Source organism: Hydractinia symbiolongicarpus, chromosome 14 (assembly GCF_029227915.1).
Source record: "Hydractinia symbiolongicarpus strain clone_291-10 chromosome 14, HSymV2.1, whole genome shotgun sequence".
NCBI classification, from domain to species: domain Eukaryota; kingdom Metazoa; phylum Cnidaria; class Hydrozoa; order Anthoathecata; family Hydractiniidae; genus Hydractinia; species Hydractinia symbiolongicarpus.
The window spans coordinates 2,820,384-2,840,576 of record NC_079888.1 but is presented as its reverse complement, the minus strand read 5'-3'; the positions used below and the strand labels follow the sequence as shown (position 1 = coordinate 2,840,576).

The window sequence follows — 20,193 nt, the reverse complement described above, 5'->3', positions numbered from 1 at the left end:
GGTATTCAACCCACGACCTACCACGCTCTACCGCAAGGCCACCAGGTGAGAAACGAAGGCTATTAACAGCGTAACAACTACAGAAAAAAGGCTGGAAAAGGCGCCGTAAAAATTTTGTTGTAGTAATTAAAAATGTTTATATTGACGTAAGAGTCAAGTTGGGGAAAAAATTGCAGATTTTCTGAAAATTCCTGAAAACAAGTCCCATGAATGTATTTGTGGTCCCACTGCGAAAATTAATATCCGCTAAAAATACGAAAATGATACTGATACATCCTAACTCGGACAAAAAAGGAGACGACAGCCGCGGTAACCAGGTTGCCCCACAACAGATATTGATTTACTAAAAATTGCTGAGTATTTTCGGCCTAAATAGTGACAAATTCAAGGGGAATTGTCACGAGGTTGGTTTTTAAGACCGTCAATAGTGCTTAAAATCTTTTAATTTCTGAAGTGTAAGCATTTCTGAGAACCCCTGTGCTTTCTAGGAAGGGGATAATATTAGTCTTTACCTTGTTTTTTTAAAAAATTGAATTACCTTTTACGTAAAAAACGTATTAAACATTTTTCTCCAATTAGAAATAGTAGCTTACACAAGCTTAACTTTTTTTACGGTAAGGAATAGTAAAAGCCAAATAGGTCTAGGGTCAAGGTTGCGAAAAGTTTAAAACTCGTGTATTCTCAATAGAATATTTATTTTGGTTACCTCGATATTTTCCAAGCAGTATTATAGAAAGAGTCCTCCAAAATAAAATCTGAACAAAGGTGCAAACATAATGTCAGTGTAACATAAGCTTTAAAATCAAAAATATTCAATTAAAAAAATATACCTTAAAAAGCCGTAAGGAAATTTACGTATATGAAAAACATATAAGGTTTGTATAATTGGTCAAATACAGCCGCAAGAAAATTTTAGTCACATTATCACTCTCATTTGACTAAAATTCAAGCCTGTTATAAAATTGAACCAACAATAAAATTTTCCTTTAACTAAATAAAGAACTATGAAAAATTAGAATTTGTTGAGGTTTGTGATGCTCTATTCTATATGTAAACGTACGTAGCATAATCAGCATAGGGAACGCTAACAAAAAAAAAGACTCGGTCAAATAAATTGGTAAAAAAAAATCGGAGAAAATATATTGAGGAAAATTTACACAAATCCGTTCTTCCGATTTCTTATTCCTGATTTTTAATTCAACATTAAAAAAAAAAATTAGGGAAGTATTTGAACGTTGTTATTCTCCTCCAACTTTTCATGATGTAATTCACTAGTCACGTGATTCAAAATTGCGCATTCCAACCATACCACAGCCTTTAATGACATTTTTGGAACAACTTTAAAAACAACTGAAACAATCTCCACCGTAGAGGTTTTAATGGATAACAATTATTAATATTCACATACAATCATTATAAAATTATTTACTTCTTCAAGTTTGTGCATGTATTTAATATATAAAAAATACGAACATAAAATTAAATTATTTCTTTACAAAACAGAAAAAAAAATATTCACTTCTAAAATAATTTTTTAGTCATTCTTCTGGCTAACGTTAGTGCATTCTCACAGTTAGGATGCCATTATGGATTGTTCTTATACATTGGTTAGTTAGACGAAAGATCTTTTCTCGTTAATATCCTAGCAGCTATTTCGATAGGATAACAGCTTGACAAAATGACACCGGGATAAACAAATATGCCTGCCACATTACTTTGGGTGCCATTTTGATAACAAAATAGCGGCATCACTCATGTGCCATTCATTACGTGAAATTACCATGTCTTCAAAATGTTCTAATCCAGCCACAATGGTGGCACCTTTGAAAGCTGCGTTTAAAGACTGCGCTGATGCCGTTACCTAAAAAAAATAGATATGACCAACAGATCCGTAAAAGACCTTTATTCTCAGAAGATTTTGCGATTTTTTTGTGTCCTGCGCACACTTTTCAAAACGTCACTTAGCCCTATTATCGGCTTAGATACAGTGCAGTCTGGGCACTAGTAAAGGGCTTGCAGGGACATATTTTTCATAATGGTAGCGCAACAAGAAGAAAACAACATTACAACAAAAAATCTAGAAAATTTAACTTTTTCCTTTACCATCAAGTCTTTTTTGGTCTCTGTAACCCTGAGGGAAGGGCCACAACTGCTATTTTATTCTATGTACCGGAAACGAAAATTTATGCTTGTACTTATAAGTGTCTGCCAAACTACTAACGCTTAAATGATAAAACTTGGTACAGTTGTAATGTTCTAATACCAACTTACTTCAAGTAAAAATTATTTTAATGACCTCACAGGGACCGGAAATGACGTCACACATACCTAAATTAGGCCATATTCTCCATTTTGCAATATACATTAGTTTTTCACGTGTTACTGATGTTACAACATGGATGTTACAACATGTAGACTGTGTACCAAAAAATGATTTAGCATTAAAAAAAACGAGTTTTAATGACGTCATTGGGATCAAAAATGACGTCATATCTCCCAGAAGGTTTGTTTTTTAACGATACAGATAAAAAGATCTGTTTTTGCAGAAATATTGAAGCCCAAGTCACTTAGTATATATCGAACATCTAAAGATGTTCGAGGTAAGGAAAACAATGACATGATATATTTTACAATTGTAAGTTAGGAAAATTCACAAAATATCTGCACTCAATCACGTCACCAACAAAAGTTATGCTTAAGGAAAACAGGCTGCATGTATTTTGTCCCTCTCCAACCCCCTCCCCATCCCCCTCCTCATCAATTATTATAGGGTTGGGAATATTTTCCCAACTCCAGTTTCTGTAATTTAACCATTAATCTGTAATTTTAATGTTTTAGTGTACTTCATATAAAGCGTTCTCCAGGACTAATGTTTTACTTATTAGACTGCATCAGTTTTTCATTAAAAAAATTATTTAGACTCAAAGCCCAAATACACATTTTGCATATGTTGTCTAACTCTCCCTTTGTTAACTTTACGCTTGTGCTTATTGATTCCTTCATGTAAAGCTGCAGGCGTAGAGACAAAAGTTAATCACGTGATTTACCTCGATGTTTACATTTTCTGGCAAACATGCTTTTAACTCTTGCTGTAGGCGTTCTTTCAAACCTACAAAAAAAAGATGGACACAGAAAAACAATATCAACGAGATGATGAAACTTTGGGATAAAGATCTTCTTTAAAAATAAACTGCATACCAACTGAACGAATAAATACAAGCCATTTGCGAGCAACCCTTTCTGTAACTCAGTCTCTACTTGTGGCTTGAAACAACTTTTGTTACTTAAATTTATTTAACGAAACCTCTGTTTAGAGGGGACCATCAGGACCTCAAAAAAGCGTTCTCTACTTAAAGGTTCTTCCCGAATTAGGTTATATTGCTTCAAAAACCTGTTCTGTGGTACAATATACCTCTATGGGTACAAGGTACAAGGGTATAGTAAAATAAACCCCAAGAGGTGCCAATAGGTTGATTCTAGGAGAAAGTGCTGGAAGACATATATTATAAACATTATTGAAAAAAGCAAAACAGATTCAAAAACTTGAAGATCGAACAGAAACCAACCAAAATGCAAAACTAGCTGTTAGGTACAATGTACACAAAGTTAGTACAATTGTTTTGTATGACCCATTGTCCGGCATGTTCGCTATAGAGAGGTAAATTCTATGAAGTTATTGTAAATATATCTTGAAATGGCATTAGCTATAGACAGGTTTCCTACTAGTGTCTGTTGCATCATGCTTACAAAGAGGTTTTGTGAAGAGTTGAAGGTCATTTTATTCGCTCCTAGAAAACTATACGTATAAGCAGCGCATTAAATATTTAGTACTGGTGACACACAGGGCGTACCATTTGGGTTATCATTTTGAAAAGGCTATATCTTAAAATTTTTGTGATTTTTGGAGCGAAACGTTTGAATTTTTTTTTTTTAATTTACAATTTTTTCTGCTGCGGAAGGGTTAAGAAGTATAAATTCAAGACATTCCCGCTGCGAATTAGTAGCAAAGATAGAACAAATTCTGGTGTTAGTTCAATCAAAGCACAGTAGCGCATCTCTTCTAACAGTTGATGGTTGGAATTCCATGCAAGAGTTTGTTACATTCTAGAGCTGTAACTGACTCTGAAACGCACACGTAAAGAACACGTGACGCACACGTAAAAAGCACGTAGCGCGCGTGAAGAACACGAATTTCCTCTTACCACTAATACAAGACGATCCACCAGAAAGATAAATGTTCCTACACAACTCCCTTCGTTGATCGATATCACACGCTTTAATTGAACGCTCCACGATGTGGTGTAACGATACGTCGTCCTTCCCATACAACCCAGGGTTGAACAGTCCTTCAACGCATCGATATTTCATATTTCCAACTTGAATTTCTCTAATATAGAACAAGCAGTTTAGCCCGATTTCTAACTAAGTTTTTTCGAAATTGCTGACACGAGATATTATTCCAAAACAGGAAAAACATGAAGAAATACAATACTGTCCTCTTCGTTTGATATCTTGTTAAAATTAAGAAACTGAACCTTTTTATGTTTTCTATCTATTCTTTCCAGAGTTAAAACCGGAAGACGTTTTTTTTAGAAAACGTCTTACCTGTTTTCACCTCCTTCGAAGTGATGGAGAGCCGTAATATAAGTTTGAAACGCTCCATCTTATGAAAAATTCTAATTTCGATAAGTTCAGTAAAAATCCCACATTGCTAAAATTGCTTATCAGTGGTTTCTTAACTTTACCAGTTGTTAGCCTTGAGTTTCTTATAAACATGTTCCTTATAAACGGATTCGAGGATCAGAATGTCGGTGTAAATTTCGACGAGAATCACAGGAAGGGTAAAAGGGTTAATAAAAAGGAGCCTGCATTGAAATATTGAAAAGATGGGTTCAGGTAAAATTTTCTTATTTTTTATTGATTGATTTATTGATTTGATTTGTAATTGCTGGAAAGTTTAAACTATAATGAAGAAAAAAAGCTGTTTTTCAAACATAACAACAACAACAACAACAACAACAACAACAACAACAACCACTCACTTTCGACTATCTGGTATGTGAAATCTCTCAATGTTTATATCCACTAAATTCGGCGATGACGTCATGTCTTCCTGGAAATCGACAGACGCCTCTGCTACCTAGCAACCATTTCAAAGAGAAAAATAAAATTCTGTTTACAACATAAAGGTTTAACACTTTTTACATTCATATCAGCCATAAAAAATAACGGTATTCCCAGCAAATCTTATAATCCAACAATTCATCCTACGTTCCCTTGACAGTAAGTAAAACGGTAAAATGAATGCAGAGTTAGTTTTGTGCTGGCTTGCTAACAAAGACTAATTTTGATATGATAACGACAACTACCCGGGGCAGTTATCGTTATTAATGTTGGAGGAAAGGTATGGTATTGTGTTAAGGTTACTGTAATGTATGAGACACATATTCAGTATATTCAGTATTTATCAACAGTCTTAAAACAAAATTTATAAACAGTTTTTTTCACAAAATTATTTATTGGATATAAAAGCAAATAATGTGTCTGAAACATTATAGTATCCTTCCAAAAGGAAGATTTCATATTTAGGGGCAAAGTAGTACAAACGAAAACAAACACACAATAGAAACAAACAAATACACGTAGTTAAAAAAACAATTGTACCTCCTCTTTCACATAACGAACAATAAAACTTTCAATATCAGAGAACAATCTAAAAAAAAAAACATGACTAAATCAAAATATACATGCTTTATTTTGTAACATCACTCTCTATGTACATTTTGTTCTCGTATCTAAAGACAGCATATTGGGCGTGTCTTTCAATAAACCAAGGCCATACTTAAAAAATGAGTAGACGTTATTCCACATTCAGAATAAACAAACTGGTACTGGATAAGTAAGCAAAATATTCGAGTTCTTTGTCATTTTTAAAATGGATAATATTATTTTTGAAAAAACATCGGCTTAGCAAATTGCACTAAATAAACTGCGAGAAAGATGGCGGACAAAATTAAATTACATCATTTCCGAACTATTCTTATCTTAGAGTCCTCTTGAAATAAACAAGTATTTGAACAAATAGTTTTCGTATCTGTATAAAAAAGATGAATGTTATTTTTAAATAAATTCAAATCAAAAATATTTATTATTTTAAATTTTATATTACTTGACGCCAAAAGCAATTGAATGAATGGCGTTCTTATCTTGTTTTAATTTATTTGATAGGAATTATAATGACATTGCTTAGTACTGGTGTTGTTTTCCAAAATTTTCAGGAACTACTCAAGAATTTACAACAATTTTACGTAATGATTTCTCAAACACCGTAATTGGTATGGAATATTTTGCACCCTAGATTGCACACATAATTTTGGCCCTCGATAAACCATCTAATACTTCCGTAATTCATTTAGTCTTACATGTACATCTTACCTGTAACCATTTTCAGTGAGTAGTTTTCCTAAGTATTCAGTAATTTGCTGACCAGCATATGGTAGGCTGGTCACACCCCTCTCTATAACTGAGCCTAAAAAGTACACATACAATCATTACTTTCAACATACATGGTTGAAATTAGTCAAAATTAGTTAATCCCGGTTAAAATTAATTAATCCCGGTTAAAATTAGTCAAAACCAGGTAAAATTAGTCAATCCTGGTTAAAATTAATCAATCCTGCTTAATATTAGTCAATCCTGGTTAAAATTAGTTAATCTTGGTTAAAATTAGTTAATCCCGGTTAAAGTTAGTCAATCTTGGTTAAAATTAGTCAATCCTGGTTATAATTGTTAATCCTGGTTAAAATAAATTAATCCCGGTTAAGATTAGTTAATCCCAGTTAAAATTAATTAATCCAAGTTAAAATTAATTAATCCAGGATAAAATCCCTGTTAAAATAGGTTAATTCCAGGCAAAATTAGTTAAAATTAGTTAATACCGGTTAAAATTAATTAATTGCGGTTAAAATTGGTTAATCCAGGGTAAAATTAGTTCATCCGGTTAAAATTAGTTCATCCGGTTAAAATTAGTTAATTCAGTTAAGATTAGTTAATCTGGTTAAAATTAGTTAATCCAGTAAAAATCCCTGTTAGAATAGGTTAATCCCAGGTAAAATTAGTTAATTCAGTTAAAATTAGTTAACCTGGTTCAAATTAGTCCAACTTTATTATACACATTTGGATTGAGAGGGAAATATAAAGGTTGATGCAATTTTTTTAACATTTAAATTCAAGGTTTGAGAGAATTAGGTTTTGCATTTTATTGTTACAAAAATATAATCTTAAAAAACTGTTCAAAAATACGTGTAACTCCGTACAGTTGGCAAGCATGCTTATAAAAAGCAGTCTAAAGATGGTACATTAACAAGAAACAGTCACGTTTTCTATATAAGTGCGATTGCCAACTTTACAGTTATTATAAAGAAAAGCATTACAAAGTTGGCACGCATGGTGAAAAAATGACAGTGTAAAGTTGGTGAACACACTAGTAAAAAGAATAAAAAGTTGGCAAGTATACTGTAAAAAATAGTCCAAAGTTAGCAAGTGGACTAGAAAAAAATCAGTTACCTTCAACAACAGGAAGAACGTCTAAATGATCACCAATGTCAACTAAATTATGGAGAGAAAAATACTGAGTAAAAACAAAGTTACCAGACCTTCCAAGCTACACCATAACAAAATCATGCTGTCTAGATAGACATAACCTTTTAAAGCTGGCAACTCCTAAACTGTGCTTGTGCTTACTTTCCTTGCCATTTTAAACACATATAGAGATGGCAGCATAAAAATGTTTTTAAAATAATGTCTCGGGTAGGTAACTACATTTATATTGACCTGATAATGGCCCGCGCCCGACAGACAAAAATATCCTGGTTTTTCCCTCAATTACCTTAGTCTGACCAAATCTTAGAAATTTCCAGATATTCGTCACAAGGCAGCTCTTATTTCCTAAGCTTTTAAAAAAACACTGATTAACAGAAACTCACCTATTACGCCTGTGGTTACGTTGTAAGAATAAAGAGCTAATAAAGCTTGTTCTTGCATGTAAACAGCATCAACACACATCTGCCCAAACATGTAGTCTAATATATATTCTCTGTCTTTGTCGCTTAAATACCTCGGACAGCTTAACACAACCTGAAGAAAAAGAAGAAGCTTTTAAGCAACTTTATAATGCAAGAGCATTATAAAGTTGCTTAAGTTATCAGCAGTCAATTTTTTTAACCAATCGTCAACCACATTCCTTTGTCTATATATTTTTGATAAGCACAGCAAATGCATAACCTTAGAATAGGAATGTTAGGCGAAACGAAAACATAATCCTAGCCTAAGCAATAGGGCAAGTTGCCACTCCTTATTCCAATCAAAATGCAAAAGTATCCGCCTTGAGGTTTTGTAGCTTTGTAAGAGATGAAAAATATATTCTTAATGTAGAAAATTCTTTTGGAAAGTTCTCAAATGTAATTATGATGGAAAGAGTACAGCCGAATCCTGCTAACTTAAACTCTCAATAGACAAAAAAGTTCGAGATAGCGTGTTGTTCAAGATAATGCAACTTCGAGATAACGAGACTACATCAGGAGAAAATTCGAGAGAGTGGGGTTTTATTTTTATTTTTTTTTTTGACAAGTAGCGATATTAACTCAGAAAAAAGCATGCAAAAACAACACAACTCTACTTTCGAAAGATTAAAAACGAAAATTCAAAAAATTGAGATAAAGTTTAAACATGCAAGCAAAAATGATGGACTGGTTTCTACAAATGGCTTTCTGAAAAGTCTGAGATAACGACTGTAATTCGTCGCTAAGGAGTAAAAATTAGTACGAAATAGGGTAGGAAAGGGAAGTTCGAGAATGCGGAACAAAATTTTAGTTAGCGAGGCTTTAAATGCTGTAAATGCTGATGAAATTAGAGTTTTGTTCAAGATAGCAGTCAACTGTAGTTTCCAGTAAGTGGTGGCGTGAAGAGAGAGAATTGTTTCTTCATGAAATTGAGGTATTGTAATATTTGAAGTTCACTTTCCTTTAGTTGCTGTATAACTGTTCTACGGATGGAAAAAAATCTCCGATAATTGTTTTGCGCAACGGTTGCTTAATACTTTATGTTAATGGAAACCATCCTTAAGACTATCCCATCTAATGTTTAGCTCCTTACTGCACTTTTTTCTGAAAATTACACTCAAATTTTCTTACTAACTTTACGGGTAATGCGTTAATCCTTTGCTGAAAAGCACCACAATCTCGATCTTTTAAGAACAGGGCAAAGGCGGATCCCTACAAATCTCCAGATGCGAGTGACAATGCAGTGTTTCAGTTTTATATTGACAGATATTTATACATACCACTTTGTTAGTTGTTTCGACCCCCAATTCGTGAAACACTTTTTCTAGTAAACCGGGTATGTACCGAACTTTAACCGAATACTATAAATAGAATAAGATAAAATTAAGAGTTAAACACAGTTAAAGATTATGGTGGTGAAATAGTTTGAATCAGAAATATTTCAAGTTTTGATTTAATTGACTATGTTTTAGTGTTTGTTTAATATTTTTGTTTTTTTGTTTGTTTTTAATAAGAACAAGTCATACACACTTTTTCATACGAATAGAGTCTATATAAATATCAAGATGAAATGAGTGAAAAAGTTTAGAATATCCTATATGCTTATGTGGAATCTTTGCTCGTTTTTCTATTCTTTGGTAACTAATATAAACTTCTATCTTTTCATTCAGATGTTTTTTCAACAAAATCTAATTGTATTTCTGTCAATTTAATTAGGCTGAATAAATAAAAGCACCTTGGGGGAGATTTTTACACCAGTTTACATTCTCAGATCTGTCAATCTTAACTGTTTTAAATATGCTAAGAACATATCTGCATGATGTTTGCTCAAAAGTTAGGAATAGTCATGCTGAAACCAACCATATTTCTTATCAAAAAACTGGTATAAACTGGTTTTATCCCAAAAATCGAGGTTGTAAATTTACTTGTCACGGAAATTCAAGTGTAAACCATACCTTATCAACTTTTATTGAAGCTCGCAGTGGGTACACTATCTTTGCATCTTTTCTATTAGCTGGGAAATACGCCTCGAAACCACAACGACATGAATGTGGGTCAGGTAGCCCAGCATCAGTAAACCTCCTACCTTCACTAAAATGTATTATTTGTATACAAAAGTCAAATTGCGTTTACACATGGAAAGTTAACAATATTTTATCACAGCACAACAAAAAACTCACTGAAAAACAAACTTAACGCACCTGACTTCACTTTTCTTGACAGCAAAAGCTGCTGGAAATGCTATAACTGGTAATGCTAGAAAAACAAATGCAGCAATGTTATACAGAGCATTTTCTTAGCATTTGCCTACACATTTTTAAACGATTTAAACTCAAAGCCTTAAGATTTTTCACGCAAATCCTGCAAAAAAAAACTTTTTATTTTTAAATTGAAACCACAGGTGATTTACGTGAATTTAGGCAGGGTTTATTTTAAAGTTGTAATTTTTTTTCACAATAAGATTTTTATTCACACTTAAATAAGTCCTTAACTTTCTTGCATAATATAAATTACTACTATACATTTTTCATATCTTTGAATATATATTTAACTATTTTTAAAATTGGAGATATGATATTTTCTATAAAAAAAGGAAAAATCTCAAAATTTTGTGTTTTCCAAAAGGATTTAAGGAAAAAGAGAAGAAAAAAGAAGAAAAGAGAAGAAGATAAGGGTGGTAGAAAAAAGCGGCCATGGGTTAACACAAGCCACGTGAAGTAAATGGGGGAGATGGCACACAGTGTGGGCCGTTCAATGTTGCAGGGATTTTCCTGGTATAGTGCAGATCCTAATTGGGTCTGAGCAGCTCAAAATGGGCACTAATAATCATGACCCAACCTAGGCCAGGGTATTTCTTTTGATATTTGTGACGCTAGCCACGTAAAATATGCTCATCTATCTATTTATTTAAAATACAAAACCGGAGGTCAAAGATACAGAATGAGCTTGCATCTCATCTCTTTTCTTATGTTAACAAAAAATCCTAAGGCAGTTTTTTTAGTTCCTACCATGGAATAAAAAAATTTTCAATTTGTATGGAATTCCAGATTGTTTAATTTTAAACATTTGTAGATACCCAAAACAAATGCGATGTATTGTTTATGTGAAATTAACAAACAGAAAAATTAGTTTCTGAGAATTTAAAGTCATGAAATAAGTTTTAATAACGACAAATGTGATTAAATGTTTATTATTTTGCACACTAGGCTAACTGAGCAACCAGGCTAACTTCTAGATAGTAAATAGTAAGTAAACAGTAAGCAAAATTCATGTACTTGAAAAGCAATGGAAATTGTTTTTTTAAGTGGAATAAAAAGGAAATTTTCGAGAAACATGAAAACCTGGACAGGTACTCAAATATCATACGTATTTAGATACGTTCAAATATTATCAGTTAAAAAATCATTAATAATCATACCATCAGTTGTAAGTCCAGCTCGGATTGTAGTCGAACCAAGATCAATAACAATGACACTGTTATTACCCTAAACAAAAGCATAAAGAGGTTTAATCACACTTAAAAGATCTGTTCGTAGGGAAAGTTTAATATGGATTGTTTATCAAGGCTGTCACTGTATATTGCAAAAGCAAATAACAATAAAACGAGAAATCTTGGTGGATAAAAAAATAAAATTATGGTGGGAATTTAATTAAATTCCCACCAAAATTAACATTATTACATTCCACCAAAATAACTTCCTGCTAAAATTAAGTATTTTTAACCCTCTTCAATTAAAAAAAAATCTAATTTTTCTTTGAGGACGAATTTTTTTCTTTTCCGCCAAATTTAATACTTTCTGTCATCCGCAAAATTAAATTCGGCTGATTTTGCCAAATTAACTTTCCACCAAATTTTCTTCCCGCTAATATTTTAGCGATTAAACAAGATTTGAATGAAAATATAAATTGAATATTATGTGAACGTTATCATGGTATCATTTGTAAAACTTTTGTTTAAAGTATAAAGCTTCTATTCACTTCCATTTTGCAACACAGTCAGTTGTAACTTTTGATAAAAGAAAAACATTATATATATTGAAGAAGAACTACTTTGTTCATCATTAACATACTGCCAAGCAGTGAGCGGGATTCGATCCGTGGTCCCCAGAACTGGGAGCCGCAGACGAACCCACTACACCACGTGCGGCTATATGTTAGTGATGAACTCAGATAGTTTATCCAGATGGTGTGTATATATATAGGTGAATATTTATCATAGCACATCCGTATTTCATTCTCAACAGAGAATGCTTCACCCCGATCATACCTCTGATCATGACGGGCGAGTATAATGCGTGTAAGTCATATTGAAGAACTACTTTGTTCATCACTAACATACTGCCAAGCAGTGAGCGGGATTCGATCCGCGGTCCCCAGAACTGGGAGCCGCAGACGAACCCACTACTCTGGGGACCGCGGATCGAATCCCGCTCACTGCTTGGCAGTATGTTAGTGATGAACAAAGTAGTTCTTCTTCAATATGACTTACACGCATTATACTCGCCCGTCATGATCAGAGGTCTGATCGGGTTGAAGCATTCTCTGTTGAGAATGAAATACGGATGTGCTATGAGAAATATTCACCTATATGAAAAAAATTATCTTTGGTGTGAGAGCTGCATTTTCTAGGGCATTTACAGTACTTTTAATAGCATTTCGGTGCTAAGTTGTGGTTGTATACAGATTTGCATACCTTAGCAAGTGAAATTACATGCCTTAAATGCAAGAAACTTCTGAAAAGGTAAAAATTGCAAATTGGGATGTGCAATAACTTTAAGAGCACCACAGTGCATTATTGCAATAACTCTAAGTTATTCCAATTCTGGATACTGCACGTTTATGAAACTAAGAGTTACTGATAGTAAACAATAATCTACCTCTTTTTTCTTCAAGCTTCCCTCTCGTACAAATGTATCTGGAACAGGTTCGATCACTGACATTGCTTTCAAAGAAGCAAGCCAATCACTCAGTTCTGAGTCTGAACTGCAACGCAGTACCAACTTGTTTCCTTGCAACTAAAAAAATAACAGTAGTTTGGTGCATAGTAGCTTGGTAAGATTTTAACAAGATGCAGGGGCTGCGTAAACTATCTCACTTGTCAATGCCAATTACACATCACAGCAACAATATTTTTTAAACATATTTACAGGGTCAATTCATAAAACCTAAAAATTGATTTACAGCTGTTCCTTTTATATTTATCTATTAGACTTCTTATATAAAAAAATAATGGATAAACTTTTGTGAATTAACAATTTAGAAAGTTTGTACTGAATAAAATTTTACAGATGATTTTTTTCAAAGTTTCGCAAGACGAAACTTCGCGAAAAAGGTCAGAGACCAAGAAATATGTAAAAGTTTCTCTTGCAAAAGATTATAGTAACTGGGACAAGAAAAAGTTAAAAAAAAATCTACCACTCAAATAATTAAACAAACCCTAAATTAAAAAAAAGGTTGTCACCAACGACAGCAAGAACTACAAGCATAAATGCAGAAAAAAGTTCATCTTCTCAGCATTTTTCACAATAAAAGTGTATGAAACATTTTTTCACTGTTTTGATTGTATATTAGAAGGCAAACTTGGCTTTTGAGAACATGTAAACCAGCAATTATACCAATGCTTAAAACAAAGAGATTTTCTTGTTTATGCAATGCTAAATGTTAAATCAAAATTGAGAATTTATACTGCTTCTTCCACACTGTGAATGACAATACCGAATCCCTATCTACACTATTAAGTAGTTGAAACACTGATATTACTGTACATTAGAAAATGAAAAAAAAAAAAAATTATATGTGAAAATTAAAATTAAAAATAAAATGTGATGTTAGTAATGGTTAGTACTCACGATTTTATTAGCACCAAATTTTAACTAAAAGAAAATGTTACAATAAAATAACAAAATAAACAACATATACACATCATTGACTAGAATTTTGTTTTTGAGGTCACTTAAACAAAGAAAATTAAATCAAATTAATTAAACCATTCACCATTTAAAGTTATACTGGAGACTTCAAATTAGCACCTTATCAATACAGTCCCCAACTGCTATTGAAATTTCACAAACCTAAATCTTTTTCTTATGTTCCTTCAGTCTTCACAGCTTTTTGTTCTCACACTTTTTTGAATGAGAAAATTCTAAATGTTATTTTCAAAATACGGATTTTTCTACAAAAACAGTCATATTAAATTTTCGTTTTGAGCAGTTGTAAGTGTTGGTCAAGCATGACTTAACTAGAAGATTTGGTAAGAAATGCTGCATATAGAGTTGGATAGGTGCATGTCTAATAAAGTGGTAGCTAGAGTGTGCCCTTGGTAAAAACATAGAAAAGCACCTATGTTTGATGCTGTCTTATGAAGTTTTGCAGTCCTATGGCAGTTTTAGTTAGTAAATGTTGACTGTATTTAAATAAGACCTTTAAGTATGAATTGTTTTAATTAACAGCAACAAGAAGGACAACAATAAGAACAATGTCACTGACAAAGAGAAACCACAACAACAATGAGAACGAGAAGATAAAAACAACGACAGCAACAAAAAGAACAACAACAACAGTAACAATAAAGAGACAGCAACAACAAAAATAAGAATCAACAAAAAACAACAACATGAATATGCATAGTTAATACTTACCCTAGCAGTAATGAGAATCGTCTTATTCTCACCCGGCTCAATCTAAAAAAGGAAAGAAAATTGCTAGAAACTTTAGCAGTGTTTTTGACAGCTTGGTTAATGATTATAACAGTGATATGTTGCGTCATTTTATTTCTAAAGTTGGTTTCCAAAGTAAGTCTGTAAAATAATTAAAAATATAAAACAAAAATACGTAACCTCTGATCCTAAAATATCAATGCTGCCAAATGGAGCTTCTGATTTATGGTCCTAAAATATTCAAGTTATTGCAAAAATTCTATTCTGAAAAATATACTGCCCAAGTCAGCTCAAATATTTTAAAAAAATATTCAAAAAAATTGAAAACACATTTTTATGAACATTGTACTAACTCATGAAAATCCTCTACTTGCAAAAAATAAACAACATAAAATGTTTCAAAATACACGATCTTCAGAAAATTCAAAATGGGTTCTAAAAGTTATGTTAAAGGTCGTTTTGGGAAAATTGATTAAGAACTATGAAATTTTTAAAAAAACACATGACACTTCTGAACAACATAATTTTTTTTGCAAGAATATTAAACAAAATCAAAAGTGTGTTTTAATGAAAAGCTTCCTACTCTCCGAATATAACAATGGCTGTACACAAAAATATAGTTCATAGGCAACAACATTATTGATGCAAAAAATACCGTGTGAACAAAATTTTACAAAAGAAAAGAAAAATAGCCCTGTTTAAGTTAGGTAAGCTACCATTATTATAGCTTTAAAAGGACTTTTTAGCAGCAACGTTTTACAGAGATTTAAAGAAGATTAAAAAAACTTTTGATCAAGAATTATTACTGAGACCTGATTCGAGAGATGGCAAGCATAAATAACAACATTGACTGATAATTCAAAGTTTACATCATAATAGAACTTTAAAAAGCTGTGAAATATAAATATAATGAATAATAAGTTACAAATAATTACCTCGTAATAAAAAAGTTTTCCACGAGACACTTGGAAAAAGCGTTTTTTATATCCCTTGAAGAGGGTAACCTAAAAATAGAAAAAAACAAAACAGCATAACTAAATTTAAGTAATTAAATACATTCATCGCATTGTATAATACAAATAAACAAAAGGCAATATGGACCATTTCTGACCATTATCATTATGAAATTTCTTGTATCTAATCAGAACCAATTTCTTGTATTCCTAATTTTTAGAGAAAAATTTCTGTGGGGAAAAAGCAATTTTTGTTTGCTAAAACTAAATTTACTAAATTCCATATCCCAAAAAAATTTAATTAACAGATTTTCAAATCTCTGTGCAAAAAACATTCATAGGAAGTAACACAATTTGTTTGTTTATTTTTTTATCTATTTTTTTTTCATATAAAGTACTACATACAGCATATTTGTCATAATTTTTGTCATAAAGATGACAACATTTTTACAGCAGGTACCTAATAATCCATCTAAATTATTCCAAAAACACACTGCCTACCTTGGTTTGGTTCATGGGTAATTTTTCTAAATATCCCTGCATGCAGTTCACCTTCTTGTTCTAAATAAAAATGAGAAATTAATAAACGTCATGCCCCAAAAGTTTACATTGACATATGCTGAAAAAAAATAATTTTGGTAACCTGTTTTGTTTAAATTCAGGGTGCCCACTTAAAATAAACTCTAATCTATTTTGGGCAAAAATTTCAAACTTTTTGGAACCTTGAATTACCCTGAAAATTTAAATATAATTACAAACATATGAATAAAAAAACTGTAAATTGTGCTTCTTCTTTAAAAACATCTGAAATTCAATCCTTGTCAATATTTTGATTAATAAAAATAGTTCCATTTTAGCCTAAAATTCCCGACATATTAAAGAAATTGCTGACATTCTCTAATTTTTTCTGACAGAATGAATACCAGATACCAGAGTTACAGATGTTTAACCCTGGTACATAAACTGTTGCAAAAAATGTTACCCACTTTGATAGTGGCTGCTTTTCTCAGTTTTCTTGCTCCAACAGTTATCTTGCCATATAATTCTCTTAGTAAGTCAGTCTAAATAAAATACGAACATCACATGAAGAAACCAAACAAAAACTTGCTTGTTTTAAAAATTAAAATTGGTTACACTATAAACTCAAATCCCAATTTATTCTAACTACACTCCCTAGTTTCATTCTTTAAAACGCACAGAACAAACTATTTTTTCAGAGAATTTGAAGATTCTTGATGAGAATTCCTTACTGTTTTTGAAATTTTTAATAAACAGTTGAAGAGATTTGAGGGAATTTTCATACATTCCAAAAAATTGAGAAACTTTAAGGTTTTATAGCTAATGTATGTAGGTATGGAGTGCCATGAGTAAAGAACAAATTATATTGCATTGCCTGCGTATATGCCAGGTTGGAAAAGGAAAATTGAGGAAATTTAAGGAAAGAGTTGTCAAAAAACCTATCTTCAGAGGAAATTTGAGGAGTTAGGCAAGCAACACTGTATAAGGTTTTGCAACAAAATATGGCCTCAAAATAAAATTAGCCAGTAATAGAACTATTTATCAAGAAAACACAAAAATGTAAATGTGTATGGTGTGGTATTAAAATCTAATACTTTGACATTCAAAATTTCACTTTATTCTCATTACGAAACTACCCAGATCACATTAAAGGTAAAAATTAATGTTACAAATAATTCCATTTTTGGTCACTTAGCTAAATTCTGAGCAGAACTATTGATTGTGTCATTTGAGTAAGGGAAATTGACTTACTGGATCCCAGTCTATCAGTTTGTTTTCATTTAAAGCTTTAAACTTCATATAGTCTTGTAGGTCATTTGGACTCAGTAAAAAGAAGTCACCATCTACAGGCGATGTTGAACCTGTGTAATCCATGCTGGCCGAAGTAGGAAGTGTGCCAGTTTTAGAGCATCCCATGTCAGTCTAAAAAGTTAAAAGTTATAAACAGGGAAATGTCAAGCATACAATTCTGTACAATTTCATGCTAAATTAAACTGAAAAAGTTGCAAAACCACAAAGGAAGAAGAAGCAAGCAACAGCACACAAATCCAGATATTAGTTGTTAAAGGTTGTTCTCAGACTAAATATATGTGTCAATATTCTCTCTATAATAACGCCCTTATGATGTAATTAATAAAGAGAAACATTAACAACATGGATGGTACTTAACGCAGAATTATAATCTTTATAGGACTGCACTATGGGAGCTTAAACTTTCGATAGAAATTTTGTTTTTCTTTAAAATTTTCAGGCATGTTTGTTTGAAGAGTCTTAGGTCTCCCCTTAGTTGATCAGCTAGACAGTACTTAAAGATGATTCAAAGAAATAATTAACACATAATTTACTTTTATAAGAGTTTATAAAAATACATTGAAAAATCACACTTGAGCAGCTAAGATACTTTTGCAATGAGCTTATTACAACTTGTACTTTTTGAAATTTAAAGCAAATATTAATTAATTGAATGTCATTATATTGATTGTAAATGAATACATAGCTTGGAATTTAATATTACTTCTTAAAATCATAACTGAAAGAAATCTTTTAGGTATAGTCTCATAGTAAATAGTCTCAGAGTTTGTGCATAATAAAAAGCCTTTCAGGTTAAAAAAAATACTTTGGAAACCTTTTAATTACTCTGATATAAAAAAACAAAACTTATTGAAAGATTTTTTAAAGTTATTTAATATATCTAGTAAATAACAGATAAGGATAACTGAAACTGCACAATAAACAAACAGATTAAAATCTCCAAGCAACAGATCTGTTAGTTAAGAAAAAATTGTTAGGTTTTATTTTTATTTTTAAAAGCATTTCACTTTGGTAAATATATTTTGACCATCTAGACTAAATGTATGAATACTCAAAATGAAAATGTAAATGATAAAATGTATGAAATAATATAATGAATATATTCATTCTATAACTTCTGTTATCTTGAGCCCATTATCCCCTTAGTTCTCCACCCCCTCTCCCCTTAGTAGTCATATATAACCACCGGCAGGGCAAGATTTATGACATATGTCTAACAGAAGGTTGCAGAAAAGTCTGTATACTTTTGTTTTAACAGAGTTAGATGCAGCAGAGTATGGTACCCATGAATCTTTTAAAAAAACAAAAGCCTATGAATAAATCAATATAGAAGAAAATCATAGATAGTAAAAAGTTATTTTTAAAAAAATAGTAAAGTAAATTAAAATATATATATACTGAGTGAATAATGCAGATATTTTACGTTTAAAAAGGGTTAATTTACCTTAAAGGAAATGTTATATCAAAAAATTATTGTTTTGGTGTTTCATAGAACAAATGTCAACAACTTCATTTTTCTTAGTTTTATTTCATACTTCTAACAGAAAAAGTTTAAAAAAAAATCATTTTTATACATCTTAAGCTCCATAAGAGAATATATATTTATGTACAAAAACACTAAGGTGCAGCTACAAAATGGTTACCTCCCCCTTAAGTTGTATTAATTTATTGACTGTAGTTCAATAATAATTACTTTAGTTTGAACGCACATTCCATTTTTCCTAATTCAAAAACTAATTTTTTTGTAAGTAACACCGCACATTATCTTCCCAAGTGCTGCAAAGATGATGGATCGAGTGGGACTTAAACTCACAACCTCGTTGTTTGCCGGGCATTGGTCCACAGATCAATTAACTTTTTCACATATGCACTGCATTCACAAAAGTTATTATGTAAAAAATAATTTTATTTGATTCAGAAAAATATCAATACACAAAATATTGATATGGGGTAGAAACAATTATAGTCAGTAAAAATTTCTGATATATCAACGGGCCAAGAGACAATGGAGGATGTGTACCGGTTTGATACCGATGCACAAATGCATGGATGTTAGTTCACTAATGCAGTTTAAAACAATAATCCTGATAGTGCACACACTGTGTAATTGGAGAATTAGGTATAAAAATCATAATTTGTATGGCATATTAAGAAATGCTTTAAGCTTAAATATGCAGCATATTTACGTCATATTGTAAACATAAATTTTAAGGAGTATTGCAAATGGCAAAACACAAAAATATAGAGAATCTTAAAGTTCTATTTATTAAAAAGCCAACTGTTATGAAATTATGAGTTAAAGATAATAAGTTGTTTTACAAATAATATTCAAGTGATTAAAAAAGTGTATAGGTGACCAATAGTCTTTCATGTTACCTTGTCTCTACAAGCAGGACACGTAAAAACAAACTGATGAACTTACTGCATTTGTCCAAGCTATAGAGTCTGTATCAGGAGGGTCCCACTCTTCTGGTAATAGCTTCTCTGTTACCAATCGTAGTAACATTTCTTGGTCGGAGTTTTCAGGAAAGTCAATGCTGTTGTGACGTAGTAGTACCTAAAGCGAAAGCTATTATAAATGACAGGAGAGCCATGATGTATGATAATTTTAGGACAAATAAAAAGGATAATAAAATTATGGAAAGATTCCAGGATATCAAATATATTTTCTTGAAGGCCATTTTAACACACTTG

The 20,193-nt window shown here is 31.7% G+C and overlaps 1 protein-coding gene across 1 annotated transcript in view; it reads right to left on the bottom strand.

The window, feature by feature from the left end:
• Positions 1–678: 678 nt before the first annotated feature.
• LOC130626035 (uncharacterized) overlaps positions 679–20,193 on the bottom strand; it is a 30,088-nt gene continuing 10,573 nt past the window's right edge. The window contains exons 7-27 of the mRNA XM_057441146.1: positions 19,922–20,056; positions 17,440–17,610; positions 16,656–16,730; positions 16,171–16,230; positions 15,652–15,720; positions 14,897–14,947; positions 14,699–14,740; positions 13,910–13,933; positions 12,938–13,075; positions 11,479–11,545; positions 10,262–10,316; positions 10,016–10,151; positions 9,341–9,421; positions 7,986–8,136; positions 7,567–7,608; positions 6,436–6,529; positions 5,665–5,713; positions 5,043–5,140; positions 4,203–4,387; positions 3,048–3,109; positions 679–1,861 (exon numbers count right to left, since the gene is read on the bottom strand). Coding sequence (XP_057297129.1) covers positions 1,712–1,861; positions 3,048–3,109; positions 4,203–4,387; positions 5,043–5,140; positions 5,665–5,713; positions 6,436–6,529; positions 7,567–7,608; positions 7,986–8,136; positions 9,341–9,421; positions 10,016–10,151; positions 10,262–10,316; positions 11,479–11,545; positions 12,938–13,075; positions 13,910–13,933; positions 14,699–14,740; positions 14,897–14,947; positions 15,652–15,720; positions 16,171–16,230; positions 16,656–16,730; positions 17,440–17,610; positions 19,922–20,056 — 1,935 coding nt within the window. The 3' untranslated portion in view covers positions 679–1,711. The remainder of the gene's footprint in view (positions 1,862–3,047; positions 3,110–4,202; positions 4,388–5,042; positions 5,141–5,664; positions 5,714–6,435; positions 6,530–7,566; positions 7,609–7,985; positions 8,137–9,340; positions 9,422–10,015; positions 10,152–10,261; positions 10,317–11,478; positions 11,546–12,937; positions 13,076–13,909; positions 13,934–14,698; positions 14,741–14,896; positions 14,948–15,651; positions 15,721–16,170; positions 16,231–16,655; positions 16,731–17,439; positions 17,611–19,921; positions 20,057–20,193) is intronic.